This window comes from Ostrea edulis, chromosome 5 (assembly GCF_947568905.1).
Source record: "Ostrea edulis chromosome 5, xbOstEdul1.1, whole genome shotgun sequence".
In the NCBI taxonomy this organism is placed as follows: domain Eukaryota; kingdom Metazoa; phylum Mollusca; class Bivalvia; order Ostreida; family Ostreidae; genus Ostrea; species Ostrea edulis.
The window spans coordinates 35,149,026-35,170,470 of record NC_079168.1 but is presented as its reverse complement, the minus strand read 5'-3'; the positions used below and the strand labels follow the sequence as shown (position 1 = coordinate 35,170,470).

The 21,445-nt window shown below is 34.2% G+C and overlaps 1 protein-coding gene across 1 annotated transcript in view; it reads right to left on the bottom strand.

The window, feature by feature from the left end:
- Window positions 1-948: 948 nt before the first annotated feature.
- Window positions 949-21,445, bottom strand: part of LOC125652025 (adhesion G-protein coupled receptor V1-like) — a 152,909-nt gene continuing 132,412 nt past the window's right edge. Inside the window, exons 99-106 of the mRNA XM_056165905.1 lie at window positions 19,382-19,489; window positions 16,122-16,262; window positions 15,816-15,897; window positions 14,412-14,526; window positions 13,540-13,697; window positions 12,831-12,952; window positions 4,726-4,920; window positions 949-1,621 (exon numbers count right to left, since the gene is read on the bottom strand). Coding sequence (XP_056021880.1) covers window positions 1,355-1,621; window positions 4,726-4,920; window positions 12,831-12,952; window positions 13,540-13,697; window positions 14,412-14,526; window positions 15,816-15,897; window positions 16,122-16,262; window positions 19,382-19,489 — 1,188 coding nt within the window. The 3' untranslated portion in view covers window positions 949-1,354. The remainder of the gene's footprint in view (window positions 1,622-4,725; window positions 4,921-12,830; window positions 12,953-13,539; window positions 13,698-14,411; window positions 14,527-15,815; window positions 15,898-16,121; window positions 16,263-19,381; window positions 19,490-21,445) is intronic.

Here is a 21,445-nt window from a genome sequence, read left to right as displayed (position 1 = left end):
TATATCTTTACTAGTAAGGGTAAGGCCATATTGACCTTACCCTAGAGACTGAACCCCTGACCAGGAGGCCATGAATTTAACTATTTGGTAAAGGGCTTCAAGGACATCATAACCATGCATTTGGCACATGTGTGGAAGTAGAGTAAAAGATTTTTGAAAGTTTGGCATTTTTTGCAGTCTTGGACCCACCTATGAAACCCTAAATTTCACAATTAACATTCCTCTTATCCTAAAGAAGCTTCACACCAAAAATGGTATCAATTGGTTTTGTAGTTTCCAAGAAGTTAAAACTGTAAAATTGTTAACACATGATGCACGACGACGGATAAAGACCAACTGAGCGACTCAGGTGACCTAATAACTTGTCCCATTACAAATTCTTAGAGACCATGGGCTACAGTGTTCCGCTGTAAGTAGTCAGATGAAAAATGAATGAAACCTAATCTGAAACCACTCAATATGCAAACACACACCAAACAAAATGTCCATAGACCTCAACAGTCGCACTAGTCTTGCACAATATAAAGTAAAAGTGTTGCATTTTCATTTGCAATGAATAAATCTTTCAAATTCAGGGAGATGTTGCTTTATAATTTATACTTTCATTTCTTATGTTTCACTAGAATGAAATTGTGGCTTAGATAAATATTTCTTTACTTTATCATCAGTATGGAGTATCAGCTCAATATAAGTAAGTATAGTGGAAAACTATGATGACTGAAATTATCCAATTTTGTGGGGACTCAATTTTTGTAAATATTGCGGCTATACACTGAGCCACAAATTTCAAACCACAATGAAGCACATAATTCATATGATGTTTCAATGTACATAATGAAATTACATCCCCACAAAACTGTAAAATGTCCACGATCCATGAGCCCCTCCCCCCAATTTAGATTATTCCACAGTGCCCATTTTATTGCAAAAATAACATTCAACTCGTAGTACATTTAACTGCAAAATGTAAAATATGTTTAATAGAAGGAATTTAACCAATGTTATGACACCTCTAAATTATGAAAATTGATACATTCAATAAGTGCATGCTTTTTAGTATGTTGTCTAAAACTGTGAACATGAAATTTTGAGATATGGCTTCATAAAATATTTTTGAAACTTTAAAGCATAAATATATTTGTTGTACAAAACAAAACACTGATAAACAATCTACAAAATGATTTATAATAAAACATTTTAAAAATACACTTTAAAATTGTAATTTCACAACATCTACACATGTAAAATATGTATTAAAATCACTGGGAGTAATCTCTTTCTGACTCATTGCAGATACTGTACATAATAATATATTTTGTTTGAAAATTAAAAGTGTTCTATAATTCATATTTCATTATAAATGAGTATCTGCTATAGATATCCTTCTCATTTCATAACGGTCGACTTTACTGGAGATTTCCGACACCTTGTCTGACATGACACTGTCAGCATCACTAGAACTCTCTTGTGTTTTCAGTGCATGCAAAAGGTCCTGAAAATCATCATCGCCATCACGGATTAACACAGGTGGTGTCACATAAATGTTGCCACTAGAGGGCAGTGTTCTCTTCACCTTCATAGTGGTGGATTTAGATGGCATTGTTGACTCTTTTTCCCATTCCTGAAAAATAAATTTGAGAAAACCAGGTAACTATCTGGGTTAATGGATTTTTTTTCTTAACCAAAAACTGTTTCCTCTTCGAGGGTTATGTAGGGAATGATGTTGATCAAATAACTATTTGAACTAAATAAAATTGTATAAAACTTCTATAAGAAATTATGTATATTGTTAAAAATCTAAAAAAAAAAACCAAGAGGCCCATGGGCCTAGAATCACTCTTCTGATACATTGTATAACAGGCAAAAATTCTCACTAACCAAGATTCATCAATTAACAAAGTTTGATGATGTTAAGTCAAATAGTACCTGAAAATTTAAATGTAACTGTCCAAAAGTGGGTCACAGTGACCTACTTTTGGTCGACACACTGAAGACTCAAGATGCATCAACTGACAAGTCAAATAGCATTCAAATATAGCCGTCAAATTCCAAAAGTAGGTCACAGTGACCTACTTTTTGGTCGACACACTCTGAAGACTCAAGACCCATCAACTGACAAAGTTTGATGATTGTAAGTTAAATAGTATCTGAAATATTAAAATATAGCCGTCAAATTCCAAAAGTAGGTCACGGTGACCTACTTTTTGGTCAACAAACTATGAAGACTCAAGATGCATCAACTGACAAAGTTTGATGATCCTAGCTTTCATAGTGTTCAAAATATGCATCTAAAAATGAAAATGTGAAATTTGAATGTCTGCAAAATTCAAAAAGTAGATCACTGTGACCTACTTTTTAAAAATTAAATATGTTTTGAGACCTCTAGACGCATTAACGTACAAGGTTTGATGATTCGAAACCTCTCGGTATCTGAAATAACAACCTAAAATGTATTCATAAATGATTAGCCATAAAATTCAGAAAGTAGGTCATGGTGACATACTTTTCACATGATGCAGTTTAAGGTCCCATGATCCATCAACTGACAACTTTTGATGATCACAGGCTCAAAAGTGTCCAAGATATGCATCAAAATCCATTTAATAATAATTACCTGCGAAATTTAAAAAGTAGGTCACCATGACCTACTTTTGAGACAACATGATATTAGGTCCTAAGATGCATCAACTGACATAATTTGATGATCATAGTCCTTATACTAAGCAAAATATCAAAGTTTTAACAAAACAAAATTTAAGGTCAACTTTGAAGTGACCTTGAGACCACACCCTTTGCCCCAGGATGATGCCTTGAACAATTTTTTATCTACAACCTATCCTCATCCTTATGCATAAGTTTGGTGATAATTTTCCCAGTGGTTCTTGAGAAGAAATTTTTTAGCAACCACTACTTTTGTTTGCATTTTCCTAATTATCTTCCCTTGTTAAGGGGTCACAACCTAGTTTTCGTACAAATGAAAGCCCTTTGGCCAAGGATACCCTGTGACAAATTTGACAAAAATTGGCCAAGGGGTTTTTGAGATATAGCCCTTTTTCCAAAAAGTTGACACACACCACACACCAGACATATGGCCATATGATTAGCTCTTTGAGCCTTCGGCTCAGAAGAGCTAACAAGGTAAAGGTCAAGGATGAAAGTTTTGGGCCATGTGCATTTCCCATTGTTAAACTACTTAGGCCCAAAAAATTTATTTTTTGTTGATGAGGCCAAAATTTTCAATATTTAATGAGGTAGAAAGTAGGGTTTATTGGTTGCATTTTTTTTTTTTATTAATTTTTTTTTTTTTTATAGATATTTTACATAGTAGCACAAGTTACCATTCTTTTTCACATAAACATTTTATATGGAATTACCAATTGAATGTTATTTTTCTGTACACTTGTTTTAAATCACTCACTATAAAGAATTTACACAATTATGCATAAAATGATTCTTTTACCAAAATGAACTTTTAATTCTATAAAAACACTTCAGAGCCTGTATCAAATTGTTGAGTAAAAAAAAAATTGTTACAGTAAAACATGGTCATAGCAAACTTTCAGGGCCAATGAAAAATAGTTTGTTATAAACAAACTTCATTATATCCAATAAAATTTTTGTCAATTTCCTTTCATATTGAAAAATCACGTGTGTTTTACTGTATTCCCGTTTCAATACCAGTACCAGTTTGTTGATAAAATTGATCTATGCGTAGCATTAATGGCAGTGCCCGAAAAACTAATGATCAATTCTTTTTGGACTTATGCTCAAACTTTGAAGTTAGAATGCAAATTAAAGATCAGGGAATAAAAATGGAATTTTGGACCTTATGACCTTCAACGGTTTAAAAAGATCAAGGTAAATTTTTTTACTGACTTCTTATGGTCAACTTCTCTAAATGTTCCAATTTCTCCAATGGGAGGAAACTACTGTACATGTATCGGATGGGATATGACCAATATGAAAGGTGAAGATAACGAACAGGGATCAATCTCATAACTCCTATAAGCAATACAAAATAGAGAGTTGGGCAAACACTGACCCCTGGACACACCAGAGGTGGGATCAGGTACCTAGGAGGAGTAAGCATCCCCTATCGACCGGTCACACCTGCCGTGAGCCCTATATCCTGATCAGGTAAATGGAGTTATCCATAGTCAAAATCAGTGTGCCAAGAACGGCCGAACAATCGGTATGAAACACATCAGACAGCATTTGACCCAATGATAGGTTGTATTGACAAACTAGATCGTTATAACCACTATAGAATTCGCGAAATGCTGACTTCAATCGAGACGGTTGAAACGCCTGTACCATCAACTTGTTTGTCAGTAGCTTTCCTCGATTTAAAAACTGACCATACGCAGAACAAGCTCTTGCGTATCGAATCAGTTGAGATATATAAACACCATATACAGGTGATAATGGAAAATTGCATCCTGAATTTTGATATCACACATGTTCATTTTTATTTGAAATATTAAAAGAATTTTTCCCTATTGTTACAAAAAAAATTTAAAGTGTTGTTTATTTTGTGGGATAACATTGCTTAAACTACCATGAAGAGGACTAGAAGCTTATATTTTGTGGACACCTGGTATATGTGGAGTAGGGATTGAATAATTAAACCATCATCATTAAATTTAAATGTAAAACATTGACTCTCATCTTGACTGGTACAATTATCTCTGCAGATGGTCCTATATCTTACTACCATGTACATACCTCATTAACTACTGAGGCAGTGGATCCTTTAAGACTGCCTATCTCATTAGTGAAGGCATGATGGAAGTCCACAGGCACACTTCCATTCTGTTGAAGATTCTCTGTGGACATGGTGTAGGCTCGCTTCTGAGGTCCTAGGCACTCCTGTACACAGGGGTTCCTCAGTACTGTGTACAGGACAATCACCAGCAAGCCCTGCCCACAGAACAGTATAATATATCAGATTGGGAGTGACCAATAAATCAGATGGAAGCAACCTATATTATATCTGATGGGAAGCAACATATATACTGTGTAGTAGGAAATTAACTGGCAGAGGAAATTATTAACTAGCAGGAAATTAACTGGCAGAGGACATTTTTGCTATATTAGTGGAAACAAAAGTTCTACAAGAGGCCCATGGGCCACATCACTCACCTGAGTCACCTTGGCCCATACACAGCAGGGTTAAGGTGTCCCGAGTAATGTCAAAACAAACATCATAAAATATACCTCAGTACACTTCACACTATATGATGTCACAATGTAAAAGTACGTCATGACGTACCAGTCCATAGTTGTATCGCGGGGAAAATGTCATATTTTCTCGCTATATTTACTTCCGTTATCTAGTGTTCAAGCTGTATATGTTTAAATCTGTTTGTCAGATGATTTTTTTTTTCAGTTTTCTTTGATACTATATAAGTCCCATATTTTTATATATACACTGTAGTGTGCACGAAATACTGTAAAATAATTTTTATATTACTTTGTGACCTTGAAATCGCCCCCGATGTGTATAGGAATTTGGAATAAAGAAAACCAAAGCATGTACATATCAACTTGGAACAGGTGAAAGATGGCAATATTTTATATCGATCAAGGCATATTCTAAAAGGTAATTAGTTGCAGATTTAGGCTTTTGATACGGAAGGTATAATATTTTGCCTCGTTTAGATATGATTTGGATGTGAATGTGGAAAATGCCCAACATTTGAGTAGCGATTATGGAAATTGCTATACATTTGAGAGGATATTGTACCGATCCGTATCACTTTTTAAATTTACCCTATCAATGTTGACATATCAAGCCCAAACTGCAAATGGTTTGAGTGCATCTTTCACCTGTGCCGAGGTGATAAACAACTAAAAGTCTAGCAGATAAATACGTAATAGTTAAGCGAAGGATTTCCCCACATGATACGATGTTTGTTTATGTATTGACAAACGATTTTTACTTTAAAAAAATGCGACGCTTGGAAGAATTTTACTTTAATATGAATATGCTATTATTACTTGTTATTTTACTCAGGACACCTTAACCCCGCTGTGTATTTAAAGGTTTCCCCTATATATCCGCATGTATAACTTTGATCCCTATTGTGGTCCCAACCTGCTCCCAGGGGCCATGATTTTACAAACTTGAATCTGCACTATGTCAGAAAGCTTTCATGTAAATGTAAACTTTTCTGGCCTAATAATTCTTGAGAAGAACAGTTTTAAAGATTTTCTCCATATTTGTATGCAAAACATTGATCCCTTATTGTGGCCCCACCCTTCCCTGGGGGGGGGGGGGGGGGGGGGGGGGCATGATTTTAACAAACTTGAACTGTACTATGTCAGGAAGCTTTCATGTCAATTTGTACTTTTCTAGCCCAGTGATTCTTCGGAAGAAGATTTTTAAAGATTTTCCCCATATATTTGTATGTAAAACTTTGATTCTCTATTGTGGCCCCATCCTACCCCCCTGGGGCCATGATTTTATCAAACTTGAATCTGCATTATGTCAGGAAGCTTTCATGTAAATTTGTTCTGTTCTGGCCTGGTGGTTCTTGAGAAGATTTTTTTAAAGATTTTCCCTATATAATTGTAAGTAAAACTTTGATCCCCTATTGTGGCACCATCCTACCCCTGGGGACCAAGATTTTTGCAAACTTGAATCTGCAGTATGTCAGGAAGCTTTCATGCAGATTTGTACTTTCCTGGCCGAGTGGTTCTTGAGAAGATCTTCAAAGATTTCCCTATATATTCTAATGTAACTTTGATCCCCTATTGTGGCCCCACTTTAGTAACTGCCAGGGCTATGATCTGAACAAATTTGAATCTACTCTATATCAGAAAGCCTTCAATAAAATCTCCACTCCTCCAGTACAGTGGTTCTTCAGAATTTTTTTTTTTTACAGATTTCCTTTACATATTCACATGTGTAAATTTGATCCCCTATTGTGGCCCCACTCTAACCCCAGGAGTCATGATTTTTACATACTTGAATCACCACTATGTCAGGAAGCTTTCATGTGAATTTCACCTCTTTTGGCCCAGTGATTCTTGAGTAGATTTTTATATGATCCCACCTTATTTTTGCATTTTTGTGATTATCTCCCCTTTGAAGGGGGCATGGCCCTTCCTTTGAACAAAATTGAATCCCCTTCACCCAAGGATGCTTTGTGCCATGCTTAGTTGAAATTGGCCCAGTGGTTTTGGAGAAGATGAAAATGTGAAAAGTTAACAACATTGTCAACGGCGACACCATCGACAGACAACGGAAAGTTTTGATCAGAAAAGCTCACTTGAACCTTCGGCTCCGGTGAACTAATAAATTCAACATACAGTGAGTAAGTGATTAAAATTGATCGAAGATAAATTGAAATACCATAATCTGCTCATAAATACTATAGATTCCTTATTTTACATGAGTACTTGATGTGGCGAAATGACTCGAGACATATACATCAAATTGTGTGATCATGAATTCGCTTGTCATCTGTTAATCAAGATTTCTCACATGTATTTTGGCAACAGAAAATTTAAAAAAGCCAGTAATTCTATTTCACGAGCGATGCCTCTCACGAAATTACCCGATATTAAATTCCTCGCATACATTTAGGAATCTACAGTGCAATACCTCCTCCAGCAACTGCATTTCCATTCAAATATATTGATATTCACAATTTTGCCCAAAGAATGTATGGGGGAAAAAAAACAATTCTGGAAATTCATAGCTTGTTTTTGTTGTACAGAATAAGAAGAATAGTGTGAATTTGTCATTTATTACAACAAATAACTAAAAACTAAAATTGCATATTACAGAATCAAACAAAAAATTGACTATTATTTAAAACTACAAATTGACTTGTTATTGAAAGGAGAGGGATATATTGCTTTCCATTTATTGGTCAGTCTGTTGGTTGGTAGACCACATGTAATATCCACTCAATATCTTGAGAACCATTCACTTGATTGTAATGATATTCCATATGGGGATTGGTTATGAGTAGAAGAGGACCCCTATTGGTTTTGAGGTCCAATCCACTCTCGACATTAGAAGATACTGTCAGTTCATTATCTTGAGAACCCTTTCCTTAATGGACATCAAACTTGATAAATTGTAAGGAGTAGATGTGATTGATTTTGAGGTCATATGGTCAAAGGTCAAACTGGACATAGGAAGATACTGCCCACATAATATCTTGAGAACCCTTTGGTTGATAGACATCAAACTTGGAACACTGGTACATCCTTAGGAGTAGATATTCCCTACTGATTTTGAGGTCATGTGGTCAAGGGTCAAAGTAGGCATAGGAAGATACTGTCCACTCAATATCTTAAGAACTCTTTGCTTAACAGACATCAAACTTGGTACATTGTAAGCAGTAGATGATCCCTATTGATTTTGAGTTCACATGGTCAAAGGTCAAACTGAATATGGTAATATATTGTCTCCTATATTTTAAGAATCCTTTGCTTGATTGACACCAAACTTGGTACACTGGTACATCCTGTAGAGTAGATGACCCCTATTGATTTTGAGTATACATGGTCAGAGGCCAATGGTCAATCCACTCTGAACATAGGAAGATATTTTCTCACATTATCACCAGTGTGAGATCGACTTTTACCCATGTGAGACAGTCATGTGAGCTTTTTCTGTCTTACATTGTGTATTACTACACCGCGAACGTCACTACTTTTAAAAGGTAAACAAAAAATCGTCTGCAAAAAATAAATAGGCCTAATAAATCATGGAGGGTGGAAATGGTACTAGTACTAGATTTAAATGTGTGGAAACATCTACTTTCATTGAGGTTAATGAAAATTCCAATACACTACGAAAAACAATGGGTCATTTGAACATTTTACGTGAGTATTTTGAACTGAAAGGGGAGTCAAGAGAAATTCATGATATTCCCCCCATTGAGCTGGACCTCTGTTGGCAAACGTTATTGTGAGTGTTAGAACCAAATCGGGTGAAGAATATGAGCCCTCAACTCTAAGAGGGATGTTAGGAAGTTTCGAAAGGCACTTAAAACGTCACCGTTATCAATATTCATTAATTACTAACTTCGAATTTGCTCAGTGCAGAGAGGCCCTCAAGGCAAAACAAAAAGATTTAAAAGGACAGGGACGTGGAAATAAACCTCGAATATCTGACTCTTTAACACCTGACGAAATTGAAAAACTCTACACAACTGAACAATTAGGAAAAACTACACCAACATCTTTGATAAACACATTGTGGTTTAACAACACATTGTATTTTGGCATGCGAGGGGGTACAGAACATCATAAAATGAAGTGGGGTGATGTTGTTTTGAAAAGAGATGAGGGATTTCAACTCAACTATCTAGAATATCATGAGAGGGCTACCAAGACTAGAACGGGTGTTAATGTCACTGATAGCCGGGCTTGCCCACCTCGCATGTATGCAACCCCTGATGACCCTGAAAAATGTTCGGTATCAATCTACATTTTGTACAAAGCTAAACGCCCCGAGGGATACTCCAAACAAGAAGACCCCTCTACATTTCCGTTGTAACTAACGAGAAACACCCAAGGATGCAGGACCGATGGTTTATATCTAGTCCATCGGCGTCAATAAACTCAATGACCTTATGAAAAGAATGTCAAAAAATGCTGGCCTACCTGATAATAAGAAAATCACCAACACAAATGTCCGTAAAACCCTCGTCCAGAGAATGACGGATTCGAATGTCCCTGACACATTGCAAGTGTATGTAACGGGCCACAAAAACATTCAATTGTTGAACAATTACCGCACAATAAATGATTCACAGAAATTCGCAATCAGAAACATTTTATCCAAATCCTCATCCAATACTTCTTCTTTGGTTCCAATCCCAAACTCTTCTACACAAAACAGCTCTCGTTTCGAAACAGAATCAGCAGCCAGGGCCCTACCTAGCTCCACAATATCCCAGCCAACCTTCGACTTGGGCACACCGTTTTCAGAAAATACCGCCATTCAAACTCAAACAAATCAGGTCGCAAACCACTCTACATCAACGAGTGCTCAGCATTCCATGGGGTCCATATTTAGCGGTGGACAAATTCATGGCAATGTAACCATCAATATAGCGAACAACACCTATCAATCCAGGAAACGAATCCATGTGATTGAATCGGACTCAGACTAAAACATCTTACATAAACAGATATGACTATGTCACACAAAGGAATGTGAATGACCTACATTATGTAGATCTTGTCCTAGACCGTGAATCTTGTCCCCTCGGTGGAATTTCACTATCCCACACTCGTAATAATGAATGATTCTATTAGTCCCCTCAACATCTTGAATTGTTTTAGCACTACTATCAATTAAATGATTCATGTGTATATAACCCTTTTCAATTTTGCACCACGGAGGGCATTCATTTTTCTGAAACATTTCTTGTTTGAACTTTATTTCAACTCAGTAGGATCTGACTTTTTTGTAATGTCAAAGTAATTTCCAAATTAATACTATCACCCACAATAAACACCTTTCTAGCAATGACTTCATTGTTGATTAAAAATAACAACCATTGACAATCAGGGTTGTATTACAGGGTTAAGCTACTAGCATCAATGTTCTGCGTGATCACACACGTGACCATGTAGTGATCAACCGTATATTGTATAATAACGTGATATATTTAAGATTCGTGATTTTATCTATCTTACTAACACAGAGTATTACCTATATCCTGTTCAAGCTGACGTATATGAAATATTGGTGCATGGTTGTGTGTTTTTAACTCTCAATTGTGCTGAGGGGGCTTGAAATTAATTTTCCCATGTTTAAACCAGTACAATATTTTGACGACTGAAAACTGATTTGGATTTGAAGGGACTGTGCTTTATATATCGTAGTAAATACTACTCAAAACAAACATTCAATACCACTTAAAATTCTGTTTTATTACATGCATAAAACAGTGCTATCAAACAGTCAAATGAATTTTCTGTGACAAAACAATATTTGGCCTCTCTAAAATAATGTTACATGTATATGTACTGTGATCAGAATAATAATTTCAAGAAGTATTGGACATTTCCTTGACCTTTTTAAAATGAATTGAGAATCTGGAAATGCCCTATGATCATAAGGAACCTTTGTTTAAAAGTATCAGTTGCTATCATCCTGTCGTAGGAAAACTATGTCTCTGAGAAGAAATATTTTAAAACCGTCAAACCCTGTAACCTTGAAATTTAGTTGCAGGTCATGATGTCCCCTACCCATATACATATACAGTATCTATGAGCTTATAGATATGTTACTTTCTTATTAACTTATGCCCCAGATATGAAGTTTAATGGATAGACACTCTCAGACAGATGGACATAGTGATTCCTCTCTATCCTGTCTTCTAACAACACTTGCTATGAACAAACTGATGAAAACTAAATCTATGTTTCTATAAGCAAAATTAATTCAATTTACCATATAGAATGTATTACAGTGGTAATGCAAAGCACATCAAATTCAAAATCAATAGGTGCATGAAATAAAAGAAAAAGACTAACTAAATGAAAAATATTTCAATAGATAATTCAATGAATGTGTTGTGTGTGCATATATGCATGTAATATGCATTCTGGTTACTATAAAATCTTAACTATTATGGTCGGACCTTTAATTTCTGGATTTGATGAAACAATCAATCTCTCGAACTAGTATTCTTGATCATTTGAAGTTTTAACAAGGTCCCTTGAACTTCAAGTTGTCAAGAATCAACTGTACATATATTGTACTACATGTTCATGTATATAATATAATGTAGATGCAATAATCTACACGCAGTTTATCATGTTTGCTTACTACAAGTTCCCAAGAAATCGCTAATTATTTCCTCTGATGACCAGCTTTCAATATTAAGGCACTTAATCGTTTCTTCATGGACCCAGTTAACCCTTTCCTTCATAGAATATAACCCCTCAATTAATATCGGGAATTATAAAATAGATAATGTCTTAAACTTTTGATAACTCGAGATATAGAAAGAAAACGATATTTTGATTTGTGTGTTGATTTTGAATCTTGTTGACAGTCATTAATTTTCATAATACAAGTGATCGAAAGTGAAAAGTCTTAAAGGCGCAAATCACGGAAGGCGTCCAAAGGTATTATTATGAAGGAACTTTTAAAATCGTTTCTTCATGGACCCAGTTAACACCTTGGAATCTATTTTTCATAATACATCAACTAATGATGTAATTTTTATGGATATATGCATTATAAGTCTACTATGACGTCATATGGTACGAAATTTAACCAACGAGTGGCATATTTGTTCAAATGTAAAATAAAATCACAATATCATCATTTTCAATTGATATCTTATGGTATTTAAAGCAATTCTTTCCATATGTATTTACACAGTATGTCTATGCAGAGCGCAGATTTACCTCTGGCATTATCTAATACGGCATAAAATGTTTGTACATGATTTTTAGTGATTAATATCATTTTAATTAATTAGTCTTTCACTCAAAAATAACATAAATATCTAATAGCTGACCATGGGTATGTTGATGCAACCCAGATTTTCCATTATGCCTGCATGTACATTTAATCTGCATAAGAGCTTTGCTTTGCATTCACATGCACCTAAGGAGCATTAAATATATGATGTAAATTCGAATTCAAATGAAATTAATGTGTATTAAAACCTAAAAACCATCATGTGAATGCAGTTCAGATTTAATGAGCAATAACTTTTGTTTGATGTGAATTAAATTCTCCGTGTGAACAGGCCACGTCAACACATTTATCCATTTTTTAGTTTCTATCAAGTGTCCTCGAGATACAGAGGATTACCATAGATGCCAGTAGTTTGCTGTACCTGAATGATGTTAAATATGCAGAACATGACCAGCATCCAGAGCTGACCGTAGGCCAGGTGTAGTCCACCCCACAGCCAGGTTACGGCAATCACAAACCAGAAGCACAGCAGGGTACGGATCTCTGCAAAAAAGAACGGACAGTCACCTTTAAAAATGAAAAAGTTGATGAATTCCACTTTTTGGCATAAAGAATACACAGAAAGTGCATTATGGAAAAAGATCTAAGAATTTTTGTTGTAGCTTGCAAAGTAATGACATAATCTCAAATACATCATTATAACCATAATGCAAGATCTTATCAAAAATAGCCAAAAATATGTCAGATAAAACTTTGCAAAGAGCATAATTTGCAATCTTGTAATTCAATTCATGAATATGCTTATTGATAAAATAGTCACAATACACATAGACATTTTGGATGAAGGTTGGTCTTTCAATTGTTTGTAATATAATATCAAAATGTGGCATTTTCCTATAAAAATCAAGAACTTTATGAATTTGCATGCCCTGTCCTTCCATAAATGAATTCCTTTGATGAAATAAATGTAGCTAATAAAAATTAGTGAAGACTCTAATCTATATCAATGCTTAAAATCAGCACTACCGGTCATTTGCTTAAGCGATAAATTAACAGGACCCTCTTTTGAACAAAAGTGAATCTAGTTCTTTTAATGTTGCATTCGGTGAAAACATCAAACTGTGACAAACCATTGATGTTGTATCTTCCTCTGTATATGTCATCATAAGCCTGCCACTGGGGGGTTACTTGGAAGGCCTTAACAAAGACAACAGCCACAAACAGCAGAATCAGCAGGACAGGGGCAATAACTCCTCCTAAGGCAGCATATGAATTAGTGACGAAGCACCTGCATTAAAAACAACAGTATCTAGTTTAGATGGAATATTTCAAAAATGAATCAGTTAGTATATATATTTTTTAAACATGTTGGTTAGAACAATAAAAAAATAAAACTTTTGCACAATTTTTCAGGATTTTATATAAACAAGAGGCTCAAAGGCCTTATCAGTCACCTAAATATTAGTTAAAAGTATCACTAGCCCCATGGGCTGCGAAATCTATAATAATTTTCCTGTTCTGCATATCTAAGCTTAATTATGATATTCAGCAGCAGTATAAAACAGATGTGTTCATAAAACAAAAATGCCCCCAAATGCCCATATTGATGAAAGACTTCACATAATATGTTACATCAACACTATATGATCGTTTTCGACACGCCCTAGAGTCAGAGCCCTGGCTGGGGTTGCAAAATTCACAATTTTGGTACATTCCCTTTTCCTTAATATATATTTAGTTTTTATTATAGTATCATCAAAATAAAAAAAAAAGTATTTCAAATACTTTACATATAAACACTGTATGCCAAGTTTGGTCCCAACCTGGAGTCCAAACCTCTACCCAAGGGATTATGAAATGTTGAATCCTCATCAACCATTGATAAAGTTTTATGTCTTAAAACAAATTTACAGCCTGGATGGACAGACAGGTCATTCACTTTATGTTAGAGGGCTCAGCTAGGCATTTTAAAATCAACACTTAATACTTATTAATAACTTACATTTGGCCATTGTTGTTGACATCTCCATATATGAAGTCCACCGGCACTCCATACTGGTATTTGTACAGGATGAATGTCACAATGTAAAATACTGCCACAATTGCCAAAGGCAGACCTAAAATAAAATACCACAATTCCAATGATATTTATTACAATTGCTTTAAAATCGGACAAAAATAAACATGAATGAGAATTTACACATCAATAAATCTGAAAATGCGATGAATTCATACACACCTGAAAGCAAATAACATAATGTGGGGAAACTATTCATTTTTCAAAAATTGTTATAAGAATCAAACATTCTTTTTGAAGAATTTATCGATGTGTAAACTCTGGACATTTTACTCACAAACTTAACATAAAAGTGCTTCACTTTTTTAATTATTCAGTTTGTGAGTCCAGAGTTTACAGATCGACAAATTCTTCAAAAAGAATGTTTAATCCTATAATAAACTACTCTAATTTGTCTTAGTTTAAGTAGTCTTCTATATTAAATAAATACTTAGTTTTGTTTGTATTATGGGTTGTGTAAAAACAATGGAGGTATGGGTAATCAGCAGAATAAAACTGTTTTCATACCCTTGTAATACCAATAATCTATCCATTTATTCCTAAGGTATCTATATTTTGCAATGAATACTGATTGAAATGAAAGGTCAATGTTTTTTCAAAAAATCAAAATAAAATGAAACACCAACAGTTTATTCACTGATAAAACACAAGTTAATGTAAATATATAAAATTATATACAATGTATTTATGACATGTAATATGCACTGTCACAAGTTCAATTTTGTATCATCATTAATTCAAGTATTACAGAAGAAAATGGGCCAAAATTTTAAAGGATGCTTACATAAATAAGTAAAGGTTAGAGAAATTCATCTTAATAGACACCATTTTTTTGCAGATATAAGTCAATACAAATCCTTTAGACTCACAGAATAAATCTAGCATAGCTTAGCAATTATTCTTAGATGTCCGAAAATGGTAGTGTACATTTCTTTGTCTAGAAAGGTCAGGGCAATAGATAATAAGTTTTACAAACAGGTATGGTCATAAATATTGACTATAAATTCAGATGCCTGTCACTTTAAAAAATGAACTGAAGGGATAAATCTTTGATAAGCATGGAGTCTCCTTTTAACAATTCAACACAATCTGACATTTTATTCAATTGTAAACAATCTGACATTTTGTTAAATTGTAAATCAACAAGGCTGAATTATGCCATTTGTGAACCTACTTATTGTGTTTTTCTCCCCAACACAAAATCACACTTATTGCTTCCTCTCTCAGCCTACATGTATGTCTAATTCTGGAAAAACTTTTCATGTTTAGTTTTTACAGACTAAAGAAAAGCAGAGGTCAAGGACAGAAACAGAAACATGCTATACTCACCCCATCCCAACATGAAAAACAGAACATATTTCCGATCTGTATGTTCATCATTCATCACAAGGATTTTCCAGAAATTTAGAGTCTGAAATAAAAAATCATAAATATTTTACCTCATCTTTAGTTTTGGGTGTTTCTAATGTTGCTATAGAAACAGCTAATACTAGTGTGTGTAAATGAATAGTTAACAGTATAGAACACTATACACATGATTTATTCACTATTTCAATAGTTTCAGCACAGGAAAGAAATTACTAGTCATTCTTGGACACACACATATGATCTATAGTTCCCTGCGGTATTTTTTACCTGTGAGAAAATCCATGTGAACTGTGACAGGAAGAAATAATGCAGGAATAGCCCCATCACGATACAGCGGTAGTTATCCTGCCCCAGGCTACTCACTAGGATCTCTGTGGGACTGGTGAAGGCTGCCACGATGTAACACAACTACAACACAATGTTAGATTGTATAACTAAATACAACACAATGTTAGATTGTATAACTAAATACAACACAACACAATGTTAGATTGTATAACCAACACAACACAACACAATGTTAGATTGTATAACCAACACAACACAACACAATGTTAGATTGTATAACTAAATACAACACAACACAACACAATGTTAGATTGTATAACCAACACAATATAAAACAACACAATGTACAATCATATAACCAACACAACACAACACAATGTTAGATTGTATAACCAACACAACACAACACAATGTTAGATTGTATAACCAACACAATATAAAACAACACAATGTTAGATTGTATAACCAACACAACACAACACAATGTTAGATTGTATAACCAACACAACTACAACACAATGTTAGATTGTATAACCAACACAACACAATGTTAGATTGTATAACCAACACAACACAACACAATGTTAGATTGTATAACCAACACAACTACAACACAATGTTAGATTGTATAACCAACACAACACAACACAACACAATGTTAGATTGTATAACCAACACAACACAACACAATGTTAGATTGTATAACCAACACAACACAACACAATGTTAGATTGTATAACCAACACAATATAAAACAACACAATGTACAATCATATAACCAACACAACACAACACAATGTTAGATTGTATAACCAACACAACACAACACAATGTTAGATTGTATAACTAAATACAACACAACACAATGTTAGATTGTATAACCAACACAATACAACACAATGTTAGATTGTATAACCAACACAACACAACACAACACAATGTTAGATTGTATAACCAACACAATATAAAACAACACAATGTACAATCATATAACCAACACAACACAACACAATGTTAGATTGTATAACCAACACAACACAACACAATGTTAGATTGTATAACTAAATACAACACAACACAATGTTAGATTGTATAACCAACACAATACAACACAATGTTAGATTGTATAACCAACACAACACAACACAATGTTAGATTGTATAACCAACACAACACAACACAATGTTAGATTGTATAACCAACACAACACAACACAATGTTAGATTGTATAACTAAATACAACACAACACAATGTTAGATTGTATAACCAACACAACACAACACAATGTTAGATTGTATAACCAACACAACACAACACAATGTTAGATTGTATAACCAACACAACACAACACAATGTTAGATTGTATAACCAACACAACACAACACAATGTTAGATTATATAACCAACACAACACAACACAATGTTAGATTGTATAACCAACACAATATAACACAACACAATGTTAGATTGTATAACTAAATACAACACAACACAATGTTAGATTGTATAACTAAATACAACACAACACAATGTTAGATTGTATAACCAACACAATATAACACAATGTTAGATTGTATAACCAACACAACACAACACAATGTTAGATTGTATAACCAACACAACACAACACAATGTTAGATTGTATAACCAACACAACACAACACAATGTTAGATTGTATAACCAACACAATACAACACAATGTTAGATTGTATAACCAACACAACACAACACAATGTTAGATTGTATAACTAAATACAACTACAACACAATGTTAGATTGTATAACCAACACAACACAACACAATGTTAGATTGTATAACCAACACAACTACAACACAATGTTAGATTGTATAACTAAATACAACACAACACAATGTTAGATTGTATAACCAACACAACTACAACACAATGTTAGATTGTATAACCAACACAACACAACACAATGTTAGATTGTATAACCAATACAACAACAACACAATGTTAGATTGTATAACCAATACAACAACAACACAATGTTAGATTGTATAATTAAATACAACACAACACAATGTTAGATTGTATAACCAACACAACTACAACACAATGTTAGATTGTATAACCAACACAATATAACACAAGACAATGTTAGATTGTATAACTAAATACAACACAACACAATGTTAGATTGTATAACCAACACAACACAATGTTAGATTGTATAACCAACACAACACAACACAATGTTAGATTGTATAACCAACACAACTACAACACAATGTTAGATTGTATAACCAATACAACACAACACAATGTTAGATTGTATAACCAATACAACACAACACAATGTTAGATTGTATAACCAACACAACACAACACAATGTTAGATTGTATAACCAACACAATATAAAACAACACAATGTACAATCATATAACCAACACAACACAACACAATGTTAAATTGTATAACTGACACAACACAATGTTAGATTGTATAACCAACACAACACAACACAATGTTAGATTGTATAACCAACACAACACAACACAATGTTAGGTTGTATAACTAAATACAACACAACACAATGTTAGATTGTATAACCAACACAACACAACACAATGTTAGATTGTATAACTGACACAACACAACACAACACAATGTTAGATTGTATAACCAACACAATATAACACAACACAATGTTAGATTGTATAACCAACACAACACAACACAATGTTAGATTGTATAACCAACACAACACAACACAATGTTAGATTGTATAACCAACACAATATAAAACAACACAATGTACAATCATATAACCAACACAACACAACACAATGTTAAATTGTATAACTGACACAACACAACACAATGTAACATTGTATAACCAACACAACACAACAATGTTAAATTGTATAACCAATACAACACAACAGGAAATTGTATAACCCACAAAATAGAACACAACACAATGTAACATCGTATAACTAAACACAACACAACACAACACAATGTAACATTGTATAACCAACACGACACAACACAATGTAAAATAGTATAACCAACACAGCACAACTACAACACAACATGAAATTGTATAACCCACAAAATACAACACAACACAATGTAACATCATATAACTAAACACAACACAACGTAATATCATATAACTGACACAATATAACCAACACAATGTACAACAAAACACAATGTAACATTGTATAACTATACACAATACAACAACAGAACATGAAAACTCACCTGAGTAGCAAAACATGCAAACAACATGTGCATGAGTAGACTGGCAGAAAACATGGCATAGACAGTAGAAAAGACATGATGGATGATGATGGCAAGGAGCATGGCAATCTGAAAAATCAAAGTGGACCCATGAATTCAAACTTGCAATACATGTACATTTACATGCATAACTAGTTTTTCAAATATTCTGTAAACCGACATTTTTCAGAAACCGCAATTGGCAAACACATTCACTGAGGGTAAAATCTTTAAGGTAGCCAATATATACACCTCATGCATAAACAAAATGACTGTTTTGCAGTAACAAGATTTTGATTTTCACTACATTCACTGTGTTAACAGAACCTTGCACAAAATACACTTCTTTTTGGAACAAAAGCACATTCTGGTGGTCAAACAGAGTTCTTATCGTATATATAGTGTTTTGTCTGTGCATAACAAATAGGATTTAGTGCTAATGGTATCAAATGTATCATGTAACAATTTCACAATACTATTTAGTTTACAAACTGAAAAAAGATTGAAATTCATTATATGTATACAAACAACATATACATGTATAATGTACATATATGTATTTTTTTCACATACATGTACAGTGTACATATTTGTAAACGAATTCCAGGATTGTGGTCTTTAGAAACGACTTCTGAACAGAGATTATATTGTATCACAAATTCACAAGAGCACAATTGGAAAAAGTTATTTTTTAAACACAAAAAAAGGTTCAGAAACATATATGCTCCATGTGTGGCAAAACTGAAAAGGATCAACTTTAGATTAAGAAATATCAGTAATGTCATATGTGAAAACAAGAGGCCCACAGACCTTATCGGTCACCCGAGTATTAGTTAAAAGTATCACTAAATTTTTTTATTGCTCTGGGTAGAGTGTCCACGTTAATTTCTAACAAGAGGTACTGTGAGCAATGTTCACTAAGAATACCCCCCACTTACCCCAATCTCCCAAAGGGTGTTGTTAATAGGTATAAATTACATCTTTCCCGAGTGTAAAAATATGGTATGCCTTTGTAGAAGAAAATGGAAGATATAGTCCGAACACAAATCCATGGCTTAAACCTATAATTTTGACCTTGAGATCAAAGTTCAAGGTCATAAAAAGGTCATGAATGTACATGCAACATAGTCTCATGGTGATACACCCATGTCTTATGGTATGACTATGTCAAAACCCTATAATCAATTTTGACCTTGAGGTCAAAGTTCAAGGTCATATACAGATCATGAAGGTACCCGGCACATTGTCTCATGGTGATACACTCATGTGTCAAATATGGTATGCCTATGTCAAAGAACAAAGAAGTTATGGCCTGGACACGAATCCATGGTAAAAAACCTTTAATTTTGACCTTGAGGTCAAGGGTCAAGGTCATACAGAGGTCATGAAGGTACTCGACACATCATCTCATGGTGATCCACCTGTGTGCCAAATATGGTTTGCCTAAGTCAAAGAACAAAGAAGTTATGGCCCGGACACGAATCTGCACAGACGGACAGACAGACAGACGGACAGACGGAGTGATTCCTATATACCTCCCTGAACTTCGTTCGGGGGGTATAATTATTCAAAAGACTTCAGGTTATATCTGTCAAACCTTGTGAATGATCTACTATCAAAATACATATACAAGAGGCCCAGGGGCCTTATAGGTCACCTGAGTATCATGTAACAACCTTCCAATGTTTGAATTAGGTTTGTGTTTAAATATAAGAATTTTACTTTTGGATGGAAGAAACATTGAATAGCTATGTGGTCAGCCCCGCCTTTGCACCAGAACCCCTGACCCAGGGGCCATAAATTTCAGTTTTGAAAGAAGCATCCTTGATCATCATTATCATACTATTAGTTTGTCTACTTAATACCCAGCAGCAGAGGAGAAGATTTTCAAAGAAATAAAATGCATTTTCACTATATGATCAATAGGGCCCCACCATAATACCAGAACCCCTGACCCAGGGGCCATAAATTTCACAATTTTGAAAGAGGCATCCTTGCTCATCATAATCATGCTATTGGTTTGTCTACTTAATACCCAAGGACAGA